Here is a 20,946-nt window from a genome sequence, read left to right on the forward strand (position 1 = left end):
CAGAAGTGGCCGGTTCAAACTCAGCCCTGGCCAAAAACTAAAAAAAAAAAAAAAAAAAAAGACCAAGAGTTTGAGATCAGCCTGGACAAGATAGTAAGTCCCCTGTCTCTTACAAAAAGAGGAAAAAATAGCCAGGTGAGGCAGTGAATACTTGTCCCAACTTCTTGGGAGGCTTAGGTGGGAAGATCCCTTAAGTCAGGAGTTCAAGGCTGCAGTGAGCTATGGTCATGCCACTGCACTCCAGCCTGGGCGACAGAGTGAGACTTCATCTCCAAATAAATGAATTTTGAATTCTGTGTAGATTCATGGCTGTCACCTTCAAGATCTTCCTGAAGTGTTTCTTCTTACAGCTGTGCTGATGTTTGTGATAGGTGATAACTGGTTTCATTGCTTTTCTCAGATCACACACGCTGCAATGTGTGGATTTTGGATGGAGATCTATACCACAAAGGCCTGCTGAAGTTTGCAGTTTCTGCTGAATCCTTGCCAGAGACCCTGGTCATTTTTGTTGCAGACATGTCTAGGCCTTGGACAGTGATGGAATCTCTACAGAAATGGGCTAGTGTTTTACGTGAGCACATTGATAAAATGAAAATTCCACCGGAAGAAATGAGGGAGCTAGAACGAAAATGTAAGTAAAGTAGAATTCTCTTTGCTTTTCTTCTATTCACAATCTTGCTTGGCTTGTAACATAGAATTTTCTTCACTGGAAAATTCACTAGCCTCTTTGTATAGTTCTGACCACCTTTTTAACAGTCAAGAGGTTTCCCTTGTGTTGTGTTGTGTTGTGTTTGCCCCGTTTATTTCAGATTCGCTCTTATAAATTCGAAAGTCAAAAATATTCAAAGCAGTCTTTAGGCTCGGCGCTTGTGGCTCAAGCGCTGAGGTGCTAGCCACATATACCAGAGCTGGCAGGTTCGAATCCAGCCTGGGCCCACCAAACAACAATGACAGCTGCAACTAAAAAATAGCCAGGCGTTGTGGCCTGCGCCTGTAGTCCCAGCTACTTTGGAGGCTGAGGCAAGAGAAGCACTTAAGCCCAGGAGTTGGAGGTTGCTGTGAGCTATGATGCCACAGCACTCTACCCAGGGTGACAGCTTGAGTCTCTGTCTCAAAAAAAAAAAAAAAAGCAGTCTTTAACTCAGGTGTTAACACTTGAAGAAAATGAGTCAATATTCCTTATTATATTCACTGGTTCTCTTTTAAGTGTTCTTTTATTCTCAAAACATCTCTAATGCATTTCTTTTACTATCTGCTGAGGTAGCATCAGAAAGTGTGAAAGAGTTTGCTGTGACCTCTGTGGGTGATCCACTGCCTTATGGACCCTCTTGTTTAAAGGCTTAGAAGAAGCCCTAAAAAAAGACAAAGCTTTTAGCTGCTACCTTGGAATCCAGAATGCATGGTTTTGGTTAGAAATAGGTCATTTTTTTGTCACTAAAATGAAAGGCTATTTTAAGACTAAGGACCTCCATGTCCTTTTGAAAACAAAGAACTTTAAAATTACAGGAAGTTCCCCCAACTTGGTTCAGAAGCCTGTTTTTCCTTTCCCTTGCTTCTGTGCAGTTACATCAGCTTCTGTCCACTTGCCAAGGAAATGGGAGGGGCAGGGGCTGGAGCCATAGCAGCCGCAGCCGTCTTGGCCAAGGCAGGCTTGGCCCAGCCTGGCTTATTTCCACAGGATGACATCACCCTCTCTAGTGAATTAATAAGGGCTTCTGGGGCATGGCTCACGGGATCTTCACACTTACTGGCAGAATGTTGCAGAAATTTTGATATGGTTTTTAAATCAAAGTTCCTGCCATGTTTCTCCCTTTCCCACCCTTTGTTTTGCTTCTGTTTCACATTAGCTAAAACTAACATCTTACTCTTTGGTTTATTGTGTGTATGTGTGTTTTCCTGGTCACCCGCATGTGTGCTGAGTGATTGTTATGCAGCTCAGGTTCTCTGTCTTCAACCATTGACCTTTCTAGATAATGCCTCTTTTTCACACTGAAATAAAGATCCTAAAGACAACTTCTCAGAATAGTTCTGATGCCGAAGACCAGTTTCCCACCCATTGCACATACAGCTTTGTATCCAGATTAGTGAGTTGATGCACTGGAGACATCAGTTCTCTGAACCTGTTTTCTTAGAGTGATAGCTTTGCAAAGATTTGTTAAAAGAGAAAAAAGAGAGATTGTGCCAAGGATATTGTTTTTTCTCAGATAGGGAAAGTGTCTGCCCTGTACCAGGTACTGTTCTAGGCACTGAGAATACAGCAGACAGAATGCCTATGGCTGTTCCTGGGGAGTTTAAATTTCCATGAGACACTGAATTTATTTTGTGGTCTTAGTCACTGATGTCTGTGTCACTTGGGATTAGATTCAGTGGCATATGACACAAAACCCCATGTAACAATGGTTTAAACAAGACTGAGGTGTCTCTCGAAAATAAAAGAACTCAGCAGTTCAGGACTGGAAAGCAGCCCTGAGAAGATAGCTCAAGGACCATGGCTCCTTATGCTTACTGCTTTATCATTTTGAGGGTGTGGTTCTCTTCCTAATAACTAGAGCTTTAGCCTTCACATCTGTGTCAGGCAGCAGGATGGAGGAAGAGGAAAGAAGGGCTGTAGGGCAGGCACATGATTGTTACTTTTTAAGACTACAAGGGCTGGGTGAGGTGGATCACCCTGTAATCCCAGCACTTGGGAGGCCAAGACGGATGGATTGCCTGAGGTCACAGGTTTGAGACCAGCTTGAGACACAGTGAGACCTTGTCTCTAAAAATAGCTGGGTGTTGTGGCCGGCACCTATAGTCCCAGCTACTTGGGAGACTGAGGCAAGAGAATCACTTAAGTTTAAGAGTTTGAGGTTGCTGCGAGCTGTGACATGAGGGCACTCTACCAAGGGTGACAAAGTGAGACTGTCTCAAAAAAAAAAGAAGAGAATAGGAAATATAGTCTATGTGGCCATGTGTTCTAAGTGTCAGGGTTCATTTGGGTTATAAGGAGGGCAACTGGCGATTATCAGAACACTGTCTATGTCTCATTGACTCTGGTTGACTTTCACAGGGCCTCTCTGCTTTTGCCAACCCCCTCTCTGAGGTATTTGGAATGGTAGTCGTACCATTGTGTTGCATGTTGGGGCTGCGTTCATTAGTTCTGGGTTTAGGCTACATTTTAATAAAGTATTTGGCCATTCTCTTGCTGAGAATATTCTTACTTTTCAGATTAATTGTACTCTAGGTATTACATTAAATGAGTGAAGCTCTTATTTAACCTGGTTTCCAATTCAATACCAGTCTCTAGTTTGCTAACTTTGGAGAGCTGGCCATTCTCTTCAGGGTTAGGTTCCCAGTGTTCCTGGGTCTATGGCTGCTGTTAGGTTGCAGGAACTATGAGTGAGAGGGAACCACCTGAGAAAGTTAGTCTTACCTTTTCTGCTTTGTGTCTGGGCTTCTCTTGCTTATGTAGGTCTATGGGGTTTTCTCAGGACTATGGAACCAACGAGTAGGAGGGCAAAGATGAGAAAGAAAGCGCAGGGAAGGTAGAGTGCTCTGCGATCTCCCTCCTGTACTCACTTTTTTCTGATGCTGAAGGGAAGCCCCAGGTAGACTGATATCCCTTGCTGTGAAATACTGGCCATCCAGCTATCTAGAAGGAAACCATTACTTCCACTGAATGTGTATACCCTAAGGAAAAACACACATTTTACTGTGCAGATTACACACAGGCCTTACTGTTTTTAATACTTCCTTTTTTCATTTACTTGTATGTTATACACATGTGTTCTGCCTTCCAAATGGTTTTCTAAAATAAGTTATTTTTAAAAATGTAAATTTCCTATTGTTGTTGGACAGCCACAATTAAGTTATTCTTTTGGAGCGTGTATCTAAGCCGGGGCTTCCAAACTATTTTTACATCCTTGCACACACACGTAGAATACATTAGAGTTTGTGTAGCACCTGGGTAATGGAGGTTTGTTGAGCAGGCTGCCTGACCTGCCCCACCCCCACCTCTACCCCCACCTCACTTCCCACCATAGCTTAGCTTACCTGTTTATAACCTGTTGCAGGCTCTGCTCTGTCTAGAAGACTCTGGTTGAGCGCCTAATCAGTTTTCAGTTTGTCCTGTATTGTATGAATGACAGTGAGTTCCCATATAACTTCAGAAGCCCTATTGATAAGCTAAAATCTTTGTAAATAACAACTTAATGGGGGTTTTGTTTTGTTTTTGAGACAGTCTTTCTATTTTGCCCCGGGTAGAGCACAGTGACACCATTGGAGCTCACTGCAACCTTAAAGTTCTTGGGCACAAGTGATCTTCCTACCTCAGCCTCCAAAGTAGCTGGGATTACAGTCTCACGCCATGAAGCTTGGCTGATTTTACTAGTTTTGGTAGAGACAGGTTTCAGTCTCACTTAGGCTGGTCTTGAACTCCTGAGCTCAAGCATTCCTTTCGTCTCAGCCTTCTGGAGTGCTAGGATTATAGGTGTGGGACACTATGCCTGGCCAACTTACGGTTTTAAAATGTTTGAAATCTGTCTTGTGGGTACATCGTTCTCTAGGTTCTCTTCAGTTCTATTATTTGGATTTATCTAGTGAACATTTTGTTGGTAAGAATAAAAGTTCTTTTGGTTCTTTTGTTCTTTTGGGTTTAGAAAGGTAGCTGCCTGTTTTCTCTAGATCAAAGTAGCTTTAACTATCATGTCCTTGTTCTCTGGCTTAACACAGGAGCCTTGAAGTGACCACATAAAGGTGTGTAGATCTGCGTGCTTTGTGGTTAATTGAGGTGTGGACCACTCTGAGCTTGAATGCCTGAGTAGTGAACATTGTATGCCAAGAAGCAAATGTTCTGACCCTTTCTTGTGTTAAGCAGGGACAGGCATGAACACTGAACATGTGACTCAGGAACCCATAAAATGAATCTGAGTTCCTAAGAGTGAGGATGAAGAAGAAATGTCTGGTTACTTAGAGCTGACATACCTCATTTGTGTGGAAATAGCATGCTTTTATGGAATTCAAATCATTTTACTAAGCATTTCTTTTTTTTTTTTGAGATGGAGTCCCACTGTATTGCCCTCAGTAGAGTGCTTTAGCATTACACCTCATAGCAACCTCAAACTCTTGGGCTTAAGCCATTCTCTTGCATCAGCCTCCCAAGTAGCTGGGAGTACAGGCATCTGCCACAACACCTGGCTATTTTTTTTTTCTTGTTGCAGTTGTCATTGTTTAGCAGGCCCGGGCCGAACCCCTTGTACATGGCGGGCCCCTAACCACTGAGCTACAGGTGATGAGCCTACTAAGCATTTCTAATGAGGACTCTTATGAATTTTTTGTTTGTTTTTGTTTTTTGAGACAGAGTCTCACTCAGTTGCTCTGGGGTTGAGTGCCATGGCCTCATAGCTCACCACAACCTCAAACTCCTGGGCTCAAGTAATTCTCTTGCCTCAGCCTCCCAAGTAGCTGAGCCTACAGGTGCCTGCCACAATGCCAGCCTATTTTTAGAGATGAGGTCTCACTCTTGCTCAGGCTGGTCTCAAACTCCTGAGCTCAAGCAGTCTACCTGCCTTGGCTGCCCAGAGTGCTGGGATGATAGATGTGAGCTACCACACCTAGCCACCTTATGAGTTTTTTTAAGTTATAGCTATTTCTAATGGTTGCCTATGTTGAAATAACACAATTGAACTATTCAGTTATCTTGAAAACGTACGATACAGGCTCAGCGCTTATAGCTCAAGTGGCTAAGATGCCAGCTACATACACCAGAGTTGGCGAGTTTGAATCTAGCCCCGGCCTGTCAAATAATAATGACAGCTGCAACCAAAAAATAGCCAGGTGTTGTTGGGGGTGCCTGTAGTCCCAGCTACTTTGGAGGCTGAGGCAAGAGAATCACTTAAGCCCAGGATTTGGAGGTTGCTGTGCCCTGTGATGTCATAGTACTCTACCTGGGACTACAGCTTGAGACGCTGTCTCAAAAAAAAAAAGAGAAAAGAAAGGAAAAGAAAAAAAAGAAAATGTGTGATATATAAGGAAAGCAGCTTTTCTCATAGTAAACTCTTGAAAACATGTGTTTTGAATTTTTTGAAAATGTGTTTAAGAGTTAGATGCAATTAAGGATGTCCCAGGGAATGTCTTTGCTGCTTTAGTGGTAAAAAGCTCAGACTTAATATGTCAGAATTGACCTTTTGCATCATGATCTCCAGATCCTTAATACTGCAGTTAGATGCAACTGGGGAGGTTTGTCACACACAGCTGCTTACGTTTATTGCTTCTTACAGCCCTTTTCAGTGTTCCAATGCTATGTGTATTTTTATTTGTGTGTGTGTATAATTTTTATTCCTTTTTCCATTGTAGTTGTAAAAGATTTTCAAGATTATATTGAGCCTGAAGAAGGTTGTCAAGGCTCCCCACAGAGGAGAGGCCCTCTAACCTCAGGTTCGGATGAAGAAAATGTTGCCCTGCCTCTGGGTGATAATGTGCTGACTCATAACTTGGGGATCCCAGTGTTGGTGGTGTGTACAAAGGTGCGTGCCTGGGAATTGTAAGCTTAGCTGATTTGGGCCAGTGAACAATCACTGTCTGAAAGAAAGTTTGAGAAGCTTTGATGAAGTTTCTTCCCAAGGGAGATTAGGTTTATTCAGGATTTATTAAGGTACATTGAATATGTCAGGATAGAAAATATGGTTGTGTAGTATTGCTGCTGGAACATGGCATCTCTCAGTTTGCTCATGGCCTAGGTTAATCTCTCTGTGAAGCACTGTTGACTTTCAAATCCAGAACTAAAAGCAGTTTTCTTAAGGTTATATAAACCAGTTCAATCTGTCCAAGGGTGAATGATAGTCCAAAATGATGGCAGAAAAAGTAGAATGATGAGATAGGAATAGAAATCAAATTTAGTCATAGAGAAAGTTTTGTCACTTATGTAAGAAAAAAATAGCCTTAAAAGCACTTGGGGGCAGCACCTGTGGCTCAAAGGAGTAGGGTGCCGGCCCCATATACTGGAAGTGGGGGGTTCAAACCCAGCCCTGGCCAAAAACTGCAGCAAAAAAAAAAAAAAAAATGAGTTTCAAAAAGTACTTTATTCCCAGTCAGTGTTGCCCCCCTGTATAGGGTGTGCCATTCTTGTGCCACTCTTGAGAATGGAGCCCTGCGGAGTGGAGTGCATAGCCACGTACAGTGGGCCTATTTCCTAATGTGACCTTGTTTGATGTTCAGAACAACTGTGGAGTAATCATGCCTATCATATCTCTACAGATAAAGAAATGGAGGCCCAGGATGAAAGAGAAAAATCTCTAATTCTTTTTTTACTTTTCTCTAATTAATGCTTGGACCCTTGACTATACTTTCTTCTTTAGAGCTATGATACTTTATTTCTTTTTTATTTTTGTAGAGACAGAGTCTCACTTTATCGCCCTCAGTAGAGTGCCATGGCGTCACGTAGCTCACAGCAACCTCCAACTCCTGGGCTTAGATGATTCTCTTGCCTCAGCCTTCTGAGTAGCTGGGACTACAAGCACCCGCCAGAATGCCCAGCTATTTTTCTGTTGCAGTTTGACCAGGGCTGGGTTTGAACCCACACCCTTGGTATATGGGGCTGGCACCTTACCTACTGAGGTGCCGCCTGATACTTTATTTCTTAAGAAGGTGCTATTCCCATCCTTAGTGGGCAGAAGGGCAAAAAAAAAAATGACTTTTTTCCCTATCTTTTCTGCAGTGTGATGCAGTAAGTGTCCTGGAAAAGGAGCATGATTACAGGGATGAGCATTTGGACTTCATCCAGTCACACCTGCGGAGGTTCTGCCTCCAGTGTATCCTTGGAACATTGTGTGGGGCCTGGGCCTCAGACTTCCCTCTGAATGGGGCATCTTCAAAGAGATAAGCATCTCCTGAATCCAGGATAGTCTTCTGCCAGGGAGAAGTTGTATTTTATCTTTTTACTAGTTTTATGTTACTAACTCACGCCTACTTTTGATCACCTTTTATTTTATTTATTTTTCGAAAGTCAAATTTAGCAGTGGGAAGTTGTATACCAATTTTTGTGGCACTAATGTTAATAATAAGTTTTGATAACCCTCTATATGGGAACCAGCCAGATCATGTGTTGTTTTTTTTTTTCTTTTTTCTATTTTTTACTTGTAATTATTATGCATACATAATAGTTGTATATAAGGTACATGTGATGTTTTGAAACAGGCATACAATGTGAATTAATCAAACCAGAGTAATTGAGGTATCCAGCACCCAAGGCATTTAACATTTCTTTGTGTTAGGAACATTCCAATTATACTTTTTAAGTCATTTTATTTTATTTTATTATTTTTATGTATATTTTTATTAAATCATAGCTATGTACATTAATGCAATCATGGGGTACAATGTGCTGGTTTTATATACAATTTGAAATGCTTTCATCAAACTGGTCAACATAGCCTTCATGGCGTTTTTTTAGTTATTGTGTTAAGAATTTATATTCTACACCTAGTAAATTTCACATGTACCCTTGTAAGATGCACTGTAGGTGTGGTTCCACCAATTACTCTCCCTCCATCCATTCTCCCCCCTCCCCTCCCACTCCCCTTTCCCCTTCTCCTTGGGCTACAATTGGGTTATAGCTTTCATAAGAAAGCTATAAATTGGTTTCATAGTAAGACTGAGTACATTGGATACTTTTTCTTCCATTCTTGAGATACTTTGCTGAGAAGAGTATGTTCCAGCTCTATCCATGTAAACATGTAAAAGGTAAAGTCTCCATCTTTCTTTAAAGCTGTATAATATTCCATGATGTACATATACCATAATCTCTTGATTCATTCATGGGTCATTGGGCACTTGGGGTTCTTCCCTGTCTTAGCAATGATGAATTGGGCTGCTATAAACATTCTAGTACATATATCTTTGTTATAATGTGATTTTTTGGTCTTCTGGATATATACCTAGTAGAGGAATTGTAGGATTGAATGGCAGGTCTATTTCATGTGTTGGTTTTTGTTATTTTTTAAGAGAGAGGGTCTTGCTCTTTCACCTAGGGTAGAGTGTAGCGGCATAGTCACAGCTCACTGTAATTTTCATCTCCTGGACTGAAGTGATCCTCCTGCCTCAGCCTCCCAAAGTACTGGCATCACAGGCATGAGTCACCATGCCCATCCCAGATAACTTTTTATTTTTGATTCTGTACATCTTATAGGCTTTCATATTAAGGAACTGATGTTTGATTCATTTTGTTACCAAATTACTTCTATCATGTTGTCTTAGAAATATAAACTTGGCTCAGCGCTTGTGGCTCAAGCGGCTAAGGCGCCAGCCACATACACCTAAGGTGGCGGTTTCGAATCCAGCCCGGGCCCGCCAAACAACAATAATGGCTGCAACCAAAAAATAGCCGGGCATTGTGGCGGGTGCCTGTAATCCCAGCTACTTGGGAGGCTGAGGCAGGAGACTCGCTTGAGCCCAGGAGTTGGAGGTTGCTGTGAGCAGTAAAGCCAGGGCACTCTACCCAGGGGCTCAGCTTGAGGCTCTGTCTCAAAAAAAAAAAAGAAATATAAACTTTATTTTAAACTTTCCTTTGATACAGAGAAGATTAATTACCAGTTTTTCATTTTATATGCTATAGGTTTTTCCCATAAGTTTATGTTTTGTGCTGTCTGTGAGAAAGATGCTGTGACCACAGTTTTTTGAATCTTTCTTCCTGTAAAAAGCCAATAGCAGTTGTTGCCCTAGTCCTACACCGTGGAGTAAGGGTGAGAAATGGGTTCCTACTGGTTCCTTTGGACCCATTAACTTGTTGACACCCATTCTCATAAAAGGTATATTTAATGATGAACTTGGTCCAATTTGAGCATCTGCCTGGGAAGGAATCTGTGTGCCATGATATACTGAGGGTATTTTCTTGGGCTAGTCTAAGCTATTTACTTGACTTTGGGGAAGTAACCTGAGGGGTTAAGACAGGAGTTTACATGTTAAAAAAGAAGATCTACATGCCCCTGTAGCATCAGCATGTTTGTTGCTTTTGACGTGGTTCATCTGCTACTATTACTTTTGTAATTTTACAAATTTTAATAATTTCTGTTACTCATGTATTGATCAAAAACTGATCAACCTATGAGTAATACTGTGAAGATTGTGCTTATATGTATTTGATTTTGTCTCCTGCAGTGAATTGGTTTTCCTTAAACAGATTGATTAGATGGAGCTGCCTTGATTTATACATCAGTGAAAGAAGAGAAAAACCTTGACTTGTTGTTTAAGTATATTGTTCATAAAACATACGGTTTCCACTTCACCACACCTGCCTTAGTTGTGGAAAAGGATGCTGTTTTTATGTGAGTTCTTTATAGGTGATGGTTTCTCTTTTAAGTAAAGTTCCTTTTGCCTGTGTCTTGTATAGCCAGCTCTCTTGCTGCCTTGGAAGTGCTTGGGCTGTATCTCACTGGTGATAGATAGACCCAGCCTTCTCTGTCTGCTCCTGTCCAGATGATGAGGCATTCTTCCTGAAGGAAGTGGGTGGTGTGGTCAGAGCTTCTTCTGTTTTCTTCATTGAGTGCAAGTTGCCAAAACTTAAGCCAGCCATTTTTGACACTTATTGTCAACTCTGGTAAAATGCTGGCGGAGGGGGAAGCATAGGGGATTGCACTTTGGGATCCTAAATTGTCTTCTGTTAAGGCTTCTGCTATCTTATCATCCCTGTCAGCATGGGCTTTGATTACTCTGAACACTTATTGTGTTTCTGGCATTTTGTGTTTGGGAGCCACTGGGGTTAATTGTCTTTCTTTCTTTTTTTTTTTTTTTTATGGAGACAGTTTTACTCTATTGCCCTAGGTAGAATGCCACGGTGTCATAGTTTACCTCAGCCTCCCAAGTAGCTGGGACTATAGGCACCTGTCACAACACCCAGCAATAAATAATTTTGTGTGTTGGGGGGGTAGAATCTCAAAAAAAAAAGAAAAGAAAAGAAAAATTGTATTTGTTCATTCAGTAAGCCTTACTCAGCACCACCTCGGTGCCTGGGTTCTCTGCTGGGACATAGAAATGAATGAAATGAAATGTGAATGATACATGGTCCTTGCACATGATGATGTAGGGACCACACAGCTGAAGAGGGGAAGGGCAGCGAAGATGTGGTGGAGGAAGTATGGCAGGGAAGGCAGAGAGGCTTCCCTGATCTGGTGTGATCTGGTGCAGACCTATCCAGATGTATGTATCCCAGGCTGACTAGAAGTGGGGGCAGGGAGACCAGCTGTGAGAGGCTAGAAGTGTGAAAGCCAGGAGCTGTCAGAGAACTGAGTAGGTTGCCTCTTGCACATTTCAAGGAGAGTCTTACCTGGGTTACTTAGAGACACCATATCTATGGACATGGCCTAATTTTAGAGAACTGTGCAGAGCAGTCAGACAGGCACCAGTTCAGTGAGTGATGTGTTCTTGGAAATACATAGTGCCCAGATCTCATGTGATTTGAAGGAACGGAGAGACTACTTGGATTTGAGGGTGATCTGGAATAGAGAGTTATCTCGTAACTTCTACTAGCTGCATGGGTAATGATAATATCTTGATCATGCTCTGTTATTTGCCCCTTTCGTGGTCCCACTGGTAGTTTGCTTGTCTGGGGACTGGTAAAGTCAACAAGGCTGTCTGGGTGGAGCACCCTGGCTAAGAGCCCTTTTTGTTACAGCGCTATGGAGCAGAAGTTGGATGGAGAATGAGATGCTTGTAAGGACAGTAACTTGGCATCTTTCAAAGCTGCTTGAGTTCAAAAGTGTATCATATAGAACATTTTACAATTGCTACCTACAAGAGATTCAGTTGGGAACCCTAGGCGGCAGCTTAACTTAATGGAACCTGTGTACCATCTTGCCTTTGGATGTCGAACTGGGTAGCACCCCTTTGGTTTGGGGCCCAGGGTAGACACAGCAAAGTTAATGAACCAATCCATAAAATAACCATTTTTAGAAGAATTCTAAGAGAAAGAAACAGGCCATAGGAGAAGAGCTTCGGTGCCAAAGCCCAAGAGAAATAGTCGCATCCTGCCCTTGGTCAGAACAGGGCCCCACGGTGTTGTTACTTTTCCAGATAGAGTTATGGGAGAGCATGTGGAGTCAGTTAGATTTCCTGCTGGCTCCTTAGGCCTTGGGCCCATGAACTTAAGACAGAGGACCTGTGTGCTCAAATGATGAACTATACCTGCAGTGAATTTTGGCTTGTCTACCAAAAGGTGCTAACCGCATCTTGTGGAATAGGATCTTACCCAGGAGTCCTCTCTAATCCTGAAAGTGCTCTGAGTGTGCCCAGAGGCAGTCCCAGGAAAAGCAAGTCAATCTCTGTCTCTTTGCCTTTAGACCTGCAGGCTGGGACAATGAAAAGAAAATAGCTATTTTACATGAAAATTTCACAACTGTGAAGCCAGAAGATGCATATGAAGATTTTATTGTGAAACCTCCAGTGAGAAAGGTACCCAAATCAATCACTGTAAGAGTTTAGGTTCTTTCCTTTCTTTAGATTAATGTCAAAGAAAAAAAAAAGAGGTTAGGTGTTTTTTAATAGGGTAAAAAAAAAAAACCTATAAAGAAACAGGTCTTATACATTAGATCACTTTAGGGGGGAAAAGGAACCCAAGGACCTTTCTGTTCCTCTGTAAATGAGGTCCAGTGTTCTGTGAGTGGCTGAAGGTGGTGGGGTGATGGCATTGCCTCTGCGGAATTGGGTGGTATTTCCCATTAAGCCCTACCAGTGTTGCCTCTGGATTACTATCACTAGATTCCCTTATGTGATCTTCTACAGACCTGATCTGGCAGGTGGTGTTTAGAACCTGTGAACACTTAAAAATGCCAGTTGGCTACATGCCACAGCTACTTTTGGGAGAAGGTTTGTGCCAGACCAGAAAAAAATAACTCTGCAGTCTCAGCAGGGATCTCTGAGACCCATGTTGAGGCCTGAGCCTGAGATTCTCATTTCAGCATGAATTTTGACAGTATTTGGGAGTGTTCTTGGCCTGTGGCCACAAACGTGTGTGTTGCTTCACAGCTGGTTCACGACAAAGAGTTGGCAGCTGAGGATGAGCAGGTGTTCCTAATGAAGCAACAGGTAAGAAGACCAGTGAGGTTAGAACAGAGGCCTTCTCATGCATGAAATACCAGTTCCTACAAAATAGACTTGGGGGTGTCTGCATGTGGGGAATCACAAAGAGCTTGCAGCAGTAGAGGAGCTGAGACAGACCTCCTTCCCATTTTCACTCTTGTTTCTAAGCTTAGTACGTATTGGACCACCTGCCTCCTTGCTCAGTCTCCTATAGGGATAGGCTTAGTATATTTTTAAGTGTTCCTCACTTCCATTATTTCCTATAGTCTCGCGCAGCCCTGTGCATAATGGCAAGTGATGCCCATTTTGTAGATGAGGAGAGTAACTTCCCCAAGCTGACAGATCAGAATGCAAACCTAAAGTCATTTCTCTTTCATCTGGACTTGTTAGACATGTCGTGGATCTGCCTGATGGTACAGGCAGGTCCACAGGGGTTTTGATGATTCTTTTTCCAATTATTCTTCCTTTCTGTGCTCTGCTTGCTTCCTTAGTTTCAAAACTGGTTTCTTAGAATATTTTTTCACCATATACCAAACTGTTTAATTTAAATTTTTCCCATACATGCTGTGAAACATAGGACTTGGTTGTTGTTAATGGTGCCCTCTAGTGGAATACTTAAGAGTAAGTTTTTTCCAGACCTTCAGTGCACTTTGCAGGCCTTGATTAATGGCCAGTTTGTCCCTCTCTTTGCAGTCACTCCTTGCCAAGCAGCCAGCCACGTCCACAAGAGCCTCCGTGAGTACCTTACACTAAACAGGGTCAAGGCCCAGTGCCATGGGTGTCTTCAGACTTCATACAATTATTTGTAGAAGCTTATAATTGCGTGGGCTTTCATATTTTCAAAGGGAATTTGTTTTCCCTAAAGGCCTATAGTCAAGAACATAGTAGAAACTCAGGAAATGTCTGATGAAAGACTGTAACTCTGGGAATTAGAGTGAGCTCTTGTCATTACCCGACATCCCTTCTCTCAGGAGAAACAGGTCTAGGAAGTGCCTGAGCTGAGAGCAAATTGCCAGTCCGTAGCCTGTGAAAACAATCGTGCAGAAGCATATCTTCATTTTTGGAATATGTACTTTTTGTTATTTTTATGCCTGTGTGTGACCTGAGCTGGTTTTGAACTTAGGAATCCCCTGCAAGAGGACCTTCTGGCTCTCCAAGGACCCAGGGCCGGGGAGGACCTGCTAGTGTGCCTAGTGCCTCTCCAGGCACATCAGTAAAGAAGCCGGACCCAAACATCAAAAGTATGTATCCTGTCTCTGTGGAGAGTAGTTTAGTCAGGCCTGAACCACAAAGGAGCTGGGTAGCCAAGTCTGTAAGGTGAAAGCTGGGCTGTTTATTCTCTTCCCCAATAAGGGCTGCTTTTCACTTCCCCTCTTCTAAAGGTAAGAGATTTATAATTGGCAGAGAGCAGGGCCTATTCATTTGCTGGGATTGGTGTCCCATGCACCTCTGTGAGACTTGCACATTTCTTCAGAAAAGAATACAAAATAGGAAGTCACTTTAAAATGTGTATTTTGAATCCTTAGTCTTGTTTCTCATTATATTTATATTATAAATTATTACTACTATTTATGAATTGTCGGATATTTTTTCCCATTCAGTTTTCTTGTCAATTATTTACCATGTTTCCCTGAAAATAAGACACTGTCTTATATTTATTTTTTCTCAAGAAGACACACTAGGGCTTATTTTCAAGGGATGTCTCTCTCCACGCCCAAATGCATGGCATGGCTATGCAGATATGCTGTATAGCCACACCCATCACTAGGTCTTATTATTGGGGTAGAATAATTGGTTGGTTTTTTTTTTTGAGACAGAGCCTCAAGCTGTTGCCCTGGGTATAGTGCTGTGACATCACAGCTCACAGCAGCCTCCAACTCCTGGGCTCAAGCGAGTCTCCTGCCTCAGCCTCCCAAGTAGCTGGGACCACAGGCGCCTGCCACAACGCCCGGCTGTTTTTTGGTTGCAGCCGTCATTGTTGTTTGGCAGGCCTGGGCTTGATTCAAACTCGCCACCTTAGGTGTATGTGGCTGACGCCCTAGCCATCTGAGCCACAGGCCTGGGGTGGAATAATTTTTACTCTGTGCATTTCAAATGCATAGAGATCCTGCTAGGGCTTATTTTATTAGTAGGTCTTATTTTTAGGGAAACATGGTATTAGTTTAGTCATTATCTTTGTGGCTTAATGATACCCAACAATACTGGCTGTAATATAAAATAAAGTTTTATTAATTCTTGCATATTTGATGAGAGTGTCTTCTATTTAGGGTGTGAGCTTTTCACTGCAGATTTGGAGTGTGAAGGGCTCATAGAACTTTGAAAAGCACTGCCCTCGTGGATAGGGAGATGATATAATAATAGGTTATCTATCTTGCCCCAAATAGGTGGAGAATATAAGCATATTTCCATTTGGTAATCATGCCAACACATGGGCATAGTAGCCATGTATAAGGAAGGATTTATAGTAACAGAATATATTATCAGTATCCTGAAAAAATGATGGGCATGAACAGTTAATTCCAAGCTGAGAACTGGGGGGTGGAGGGTTGTTTATAATTAAGTCATCCAGTTTATGTGATGCTTTTTTTCCCCTTGATACTTCCTTAGATAATGCAGCAAGTGAAGGGGTGTTGGCCAGTTTCTTCAACAGTCTGTTGAGTAAAAAGACAGGCTCTCCTGGAAGTCCTGGTGCTGGTGGGGTACAAAGCACAGCCAAGAAGTCAGGTATGGAAGAGCCTTCAGAGACCTGTGACTCTTATGTTGAACCAGTGCTGAAAGGATGGAAACAGACAGGAATGTCTGCCTTCACTGACCCAGAGGCAGACAAGAGTGTCTGCCTTCACCTGTGGGTCACCTGACCCACAGACCCTCAGTTTACTGAATAGTGAAGCAAGGAAGCCGACCTTCACTTTATACTGAGCAGTGTGCCATGCTTTCAGTGAGAACACCTTATCACTATACAGGTTTGCTTGATGCATTTAAAGTGGGATCTGTATGCTATATTCAGGTTCTCAGGAACTGGCTATTAGGTGAATTGAGTTATAGCCTAAATGAGGCCCTGATGTAGGAGCTGTATCCATTGGCCTTTGTGGTCCATGGAGAGTATACTATTGACATTTTATTTATTCTGTTTAATTTTCTGTGATGAGAGTGTCTGTGATGTTCTAAGGATTTTTGTTCACTGCACTAGAGCCTGTGATCCTTCACTGTCTTACTGGAGGTTCATTGTCTCCTCCTCCACAGAGTTCTCGCCTTGTCTTTCTGTGACACACACACACACTTCCTCCCTTTCTGTGGTGGCTACCCACCTATCATTCCATGTTGGGTAAGTCAGTGTGTCTTCTGAGACAAAATAACCAAGTTCCATGAGAATTACACATTGTCCCAGGAAGCTGGAGGACATTTAAAAAGCTTTCAATTTTCTATTGGCTATGAGGCATGTTAATATAGTGTTTTCCTTAATCGATGTTTCTGGAGCAAAGGAGACCCTCAGGAGATCACTCTATCCATGGGACAGCCTGGGATTCCAGTGGCTCCTGAGTTCTTACAGATTCCAAGTCTGGTCTGGTGGCCCAGGTTGTTGGCTGGTAGTAGTATTTCCCAGTGGGAAATAGGAGTCCATTTCCATGTCTCAGGTAGTATTTGACAGCAGAAAAATTTGAGTACTGACTTTGTGCAGATTGAAACACGATGTTTCCAGACTACCCATCTAAGTCAGTCTAGAATATTGTAATTTGAAACAATTTCAGCACTTGTTTGAAGCAAGGAAAATACTTTGCTGTATTGTTGAAACTCAGATACCACCCACAGAAAGAAGTTGGAAAGAGTGCACAGGGGTCGAGGTTGGGTGGTAAGAAGGTTTTCAGAAAGGTCCTTGTGTTTGGCAGGACATGTCATGTAGAAAGCAGTCATGTAGAAAATATTGACCTGTGACATTCGGTATTAAGAAGTACTGAATTAGGGTCTGTCTCTTTATTGCAGTGAAAAAAGGCTTTTTCATTCTTATTGAGGATACTATTAAATAATTACAGAAGTCTGTATAATTTCAAATTCTCACTTTAAAAATTGTTCTTTGGGCTAGGTACAGTGGCCCACATCTATAATCCTAGCACTTTGGGAGGCTGAGGCAGGATGTTTGCTTGAGGTCAAGAGTTCAAGGCCAGTCTGAGCAAGAGTGAAACCACATCTCTACTAAAAATAGAAAAATTAGCTGGACTTTGTGTCAGGCTCCTGCAGTGCCAGCTGCTTGGGAGGCTGAGGCAAGAGGATCACTTGAACCCAGGAGTTTGAGGTTGCTGTTAGACTGAGGCTACAGCATTCTGTCTTGGGCAACAGAGTCAAACTTTGTCTCCAAAAAGCAACAGAAAAAGTTGTTTCTTGTTGTTACATCACTATTTCACTTTTTTTTTGTTTTTGTTTTTTAGGACAAAAGACTGTGTTGTCAAATGTTCAGGAAGAATTGGATAGAATGACTCGAAAACCAGACTCCATGGTAACAAACTCAACAGAAAATGAAGCCTGATCCTCCTTAAAACATGCATATGTCCAATGACCAAATAACTATGTATATTGATCTGCTAAGACCAGGATTTTTCTGATACGGCACATGCTATCAGTTTTTGGGGGCAGGGGAGATGAACTTAAAAAAAAAAAAAAACTTCATTGGCTTATCTGAGTGTGAAATGCACATTTAGGAAAGTTATATGTCAGATCCCTTTGTTAAGGATAACCCTTGGACACTTGGGCACATGGCTCTCTCGAGGGAGGCAAGCACAGCTGGGCTTCTTATGGAGATGAAGGTAAAGTGAGACAACGAGGACCCACTTTCTGTCAGGGTGGAGCAAATGAGTAAATCATTACTCTGGTGGTTAGTCTGACCAGTTTCATGTTAGCAAATTCACTTGTTCCTGGGAAGCAGATTAAATAGCAGAAAGTCCAGGAAAGAGAATGACTAAAAGGAGGAATGAGAGAAGTGATGGTGGGGAAGCTGAAGGTTGATGGAGGGAGAGGAAGGAGATGAGCAGTGTTAGTAAATACTGTGTGTTCAGTAGAAGTCAAAGAATCATTGTTGAAGACTTAAAATTAGAAGCATTTCCAAACTAAACATGAAGCAAAATGGGAATTAGACTTGTTCTGATTGCATCTTTACTTTTTATGAAAGATGTGTTGATTGTGGGAGCACCTGAGTCCAGTGGAGCTGACTCAGGGCAGGAACAATGGCAGCTGCCCACCACCCATGTGCTTGGCCCAGGCTTTGTCCTCATGGGAGGTGCTAGGCTCCACGTATGTTCATCATGGAGCAGACAGTCACTGTGGGGTAGGTTCTAAGTCAGCAGTTATAAAATTAGTTTACTTTAATTTTTTTTTAATAGCTCTTGATTTTTTTTTTTAAGTAAAAAAAAGTAACTTTTTTTTTAACTACCACAGGCTGGCCTACTAATAGAAAATGAGTGATTGACCTCTCATTTTGCCATAATGCAGTGTGGTACAGAAAGTTTGGGGGAGGTTTTTAATGCAATTGCACTCTGGTTAATTGGTTTGCACCAGTCTGCCTTATAATCTGTGGGAATCTTCACGGAGTTTCAGTGATGCAGAAGGGTCTTGTCCTAACTCCCTGGTGCGATGATTGCTATCAGATGGACAAATAAGTGTGAATGTTTTATATTGAAAATGGAAATGACACATTTCTCATGTATTTTTCATATATTGTAGCTTTTTTTTTTCTTAAGGAAGTAAGAGTTTTCAGGTGTCTCCCCACTTAGGGCACATTCATGCATCGTGAATTGTCACAATTGTCATGTCACACCACCATCCTGGAAATGACTTTTGTGGATTTGAAATGGCACTTTTAATTTTATATATGACACAGAGCGTTTAAATACAAACACTACCGTGAAGTTAATGTATAAAATTTTGTTGTCAAACCAAGGGAAAAAAACCACAGTTCACTATGTGGAGTTTACTTTTTTTTATATGAATGTTTGTTGTACTGTGTCTGAGAATAACTTCCCTAATGTCATTGCTTTTACATACCTGATTGACTGACCACTAATGTAGTACTGGGTGTAACTTAAATATCTTTGTCGTATAACAACTGTTAAGATTGTCTTGAATTGCTTTTGTAAAGGTCTGAACACTGTTAAGGAGAAAGCTGAGTATTTACTTGCCTTTCTGACGACAAAAACACATTTCTTGTGCCAGTTTTATTGTTGAAATATACTATTTTTTCCTTTTTTAATTCAGTTTTTTTTTTAAAACAAATGTATTATTGCTTCCAATTACCAGATTATCTAGGTAATGACGGTAAACTGACTGTGGAATGATATTGTGGTGTAGTGACCAATAGATGTCATACAGCTTGTGGCCACACTAAAGGTGGGTCACTTAATCTCTCTCTAGCAGCTGGGGCAAAATAAGTAACCTCAGAAACAAGAAGGACTTCTTAGAAAGGCACATGCCTAAGAGGGATACAGTGTGATTGTAAATTCTAATGCAAAATTTTAATTTTTTGTTTATTTTTTGTCATTTAAACTGATAAGCACTTTTTGTGTCAATATAAAATGTACTAAACCTTTTGAAATGTTAAGACACCTGTCTTGTGAAGGAAGGTTTCTTGGAGACCACTTTTATTTTCTCATGACAAGTGGGTGCTCCTGTTATCAGAAGAAACTGATACATAGTGTCATGTGCTCAGTGGTTGCCAAAGTCTACCAACTTTGGACTACAGGGTTCTTGGGGGGGGGTGATTTTTGTTATTTTGGGGCTTTTAAGCATTGGAACCAAAGGCCGAATAATGAACAGCCTTTACTTTTTAAAGTAAAATTCATTTTATTTGCAGAATACAATTGTATGGTAGACTGTTGAAGACAATTTTATGCCTATTTATACACATCGTAGTGATTACATCTGTTGTTTGTCTTTAAAATTTAAAAAAATTCAAAGAAAAATAAGCCCAACTTAGAAGATGTGGCCCAGATAAAGGCCATGAATTGGTCTTTCCTACAAATATAACAGGTATGCTGCTAGATTATTTTATTTTGTTTGCACTTTTTTTGATTGGCATTTTAAAATCAGTATTTAAACTAAAGACATTATCGTGTTTTATTAATTTAATGAAGTTGAAAGTGACTGCTCTGTACATCATGACCTTAACAATGTTGATGCTGTAAGTGAAAGTTCACTGTCTATATACTAAGTTTATTGGTGTTTTTAACTTAAAATTAGGACTGCAGATTGTTCCCCACCAGCCTTAGTCCAGGGGTGTGGCTCTATCCAGGTGCAGTATGCAGTCATGTGGAACCTTGCTTTCTAGTGCTGGAAAAAAAAAAGATGTCTCTAATTTACTGGCTTCAATAAACATGAATCCAGACTGCTTACAATTTTTGGTGACTTTCTTTGTGATAAATCATCCAACTAGAGAAATGTTGAATTTGTCAGCTAATCATATGAAGTATTTGATTATGCAGCTAAAAGCGTTTTCTACTCTTACTTGAAAGAGAAATAATCAGAAATCCTGGGCTCGGTGTCTGTGGCTCAAGTGGCTAAGGCACCAGCCACATACACCTAAGATGGTGGGTTCGAATCCAGCCCGGGCCCACCAAACAACAATGATGGCTGCAACCAAAAAAATAGCCAGTGTTGTGCTGGGCGCCTGTGGTCCCAGTTACTTGAGAGGCTGAGGCAGGAGACTCGCTTGAGCTCAGGAGTTGGAGGTTGCTGTGAGCTGTGATGCCATTGCACTCTACCCAGGGGGACAGCTTGAGGCTCTGTCTCAAAAAAAAAAAAAAAAAGAAATTCTGAAAAGAATAGCACTATAAAACTGCATTTCAAAGGCTATAGTTTCATATGTAGAGTGCATGGAGTTTGTAATTGCCAAGTGTATTTTCTTGCCTCTTGAAT

The 20,946-nt window shown here is 41.5% G+C and overlaps 1 protein-coding gene across 1 annotated transcript in view; it reads left to right on the forward strand.

Moving 5' to 3' along the window:
* Positions 1-20,423, forward strand: part of DYNC1LI2 (dynein cytoplasmic 1 light intermediate chain 2) — a 27,940-nt gene extending 7,517 nt beyond the window's left edge. The window contains exons 4-13 of the mRNA XM_003799423.3: positions 401-631; positions 6,334-6,503; positions 7,694-7,787; positions 10,163-10,298; positions 12,309-12,420; positions 12,994-13,053; positions 13,741-13,782; positions 14,171-14,288; positions 15,655-15,771; positions 17,472-20,423. Of these exons, the coding sequence (XP_003799471.1) occupies positions 401-631; positions 6,334-6,503; positions 7,694-7,787; positions 10,163-10,298; positions 12,309-12,420; positions 12,994-13,053; positions 13,741-13,782; positions 14,171-14,288; positions 15,655-15,771; positions 17,472-17,569 (1,178 nt within the window). The 3' untranslated portion in view covers positions 17,570-20,423. The remainder of the gene's footprint in view (positions 1-400; positions 632-6,333; positions 6,504-7,693; positions 7,788-10,162; positions 10,299-12,308; positions 12,421-12,993; positions 13,054-13,740; positions 13,783-14,170; positions 14,289-15,654; positions 15,772-17,471) is intronic.
* Positions 20,424-20,946: the final 523 nt, after the last annotated feature.

Source organism: Otolemur garnettii, unplaced genomic scaffold (assembly GCF_000181295.1).
Source record: "Otolemur garnettii isolate 467f Iridium unplaced genomic scaffold, OtoGar3 scaffold00151, whole genome shotgun sequence".
Classification (NCBI taxonomy): Eukaryota; Metazoa; Chordata; class Mammalia; order Primates; family Galagidae; genus Otolemur; species Otolemur garnettii.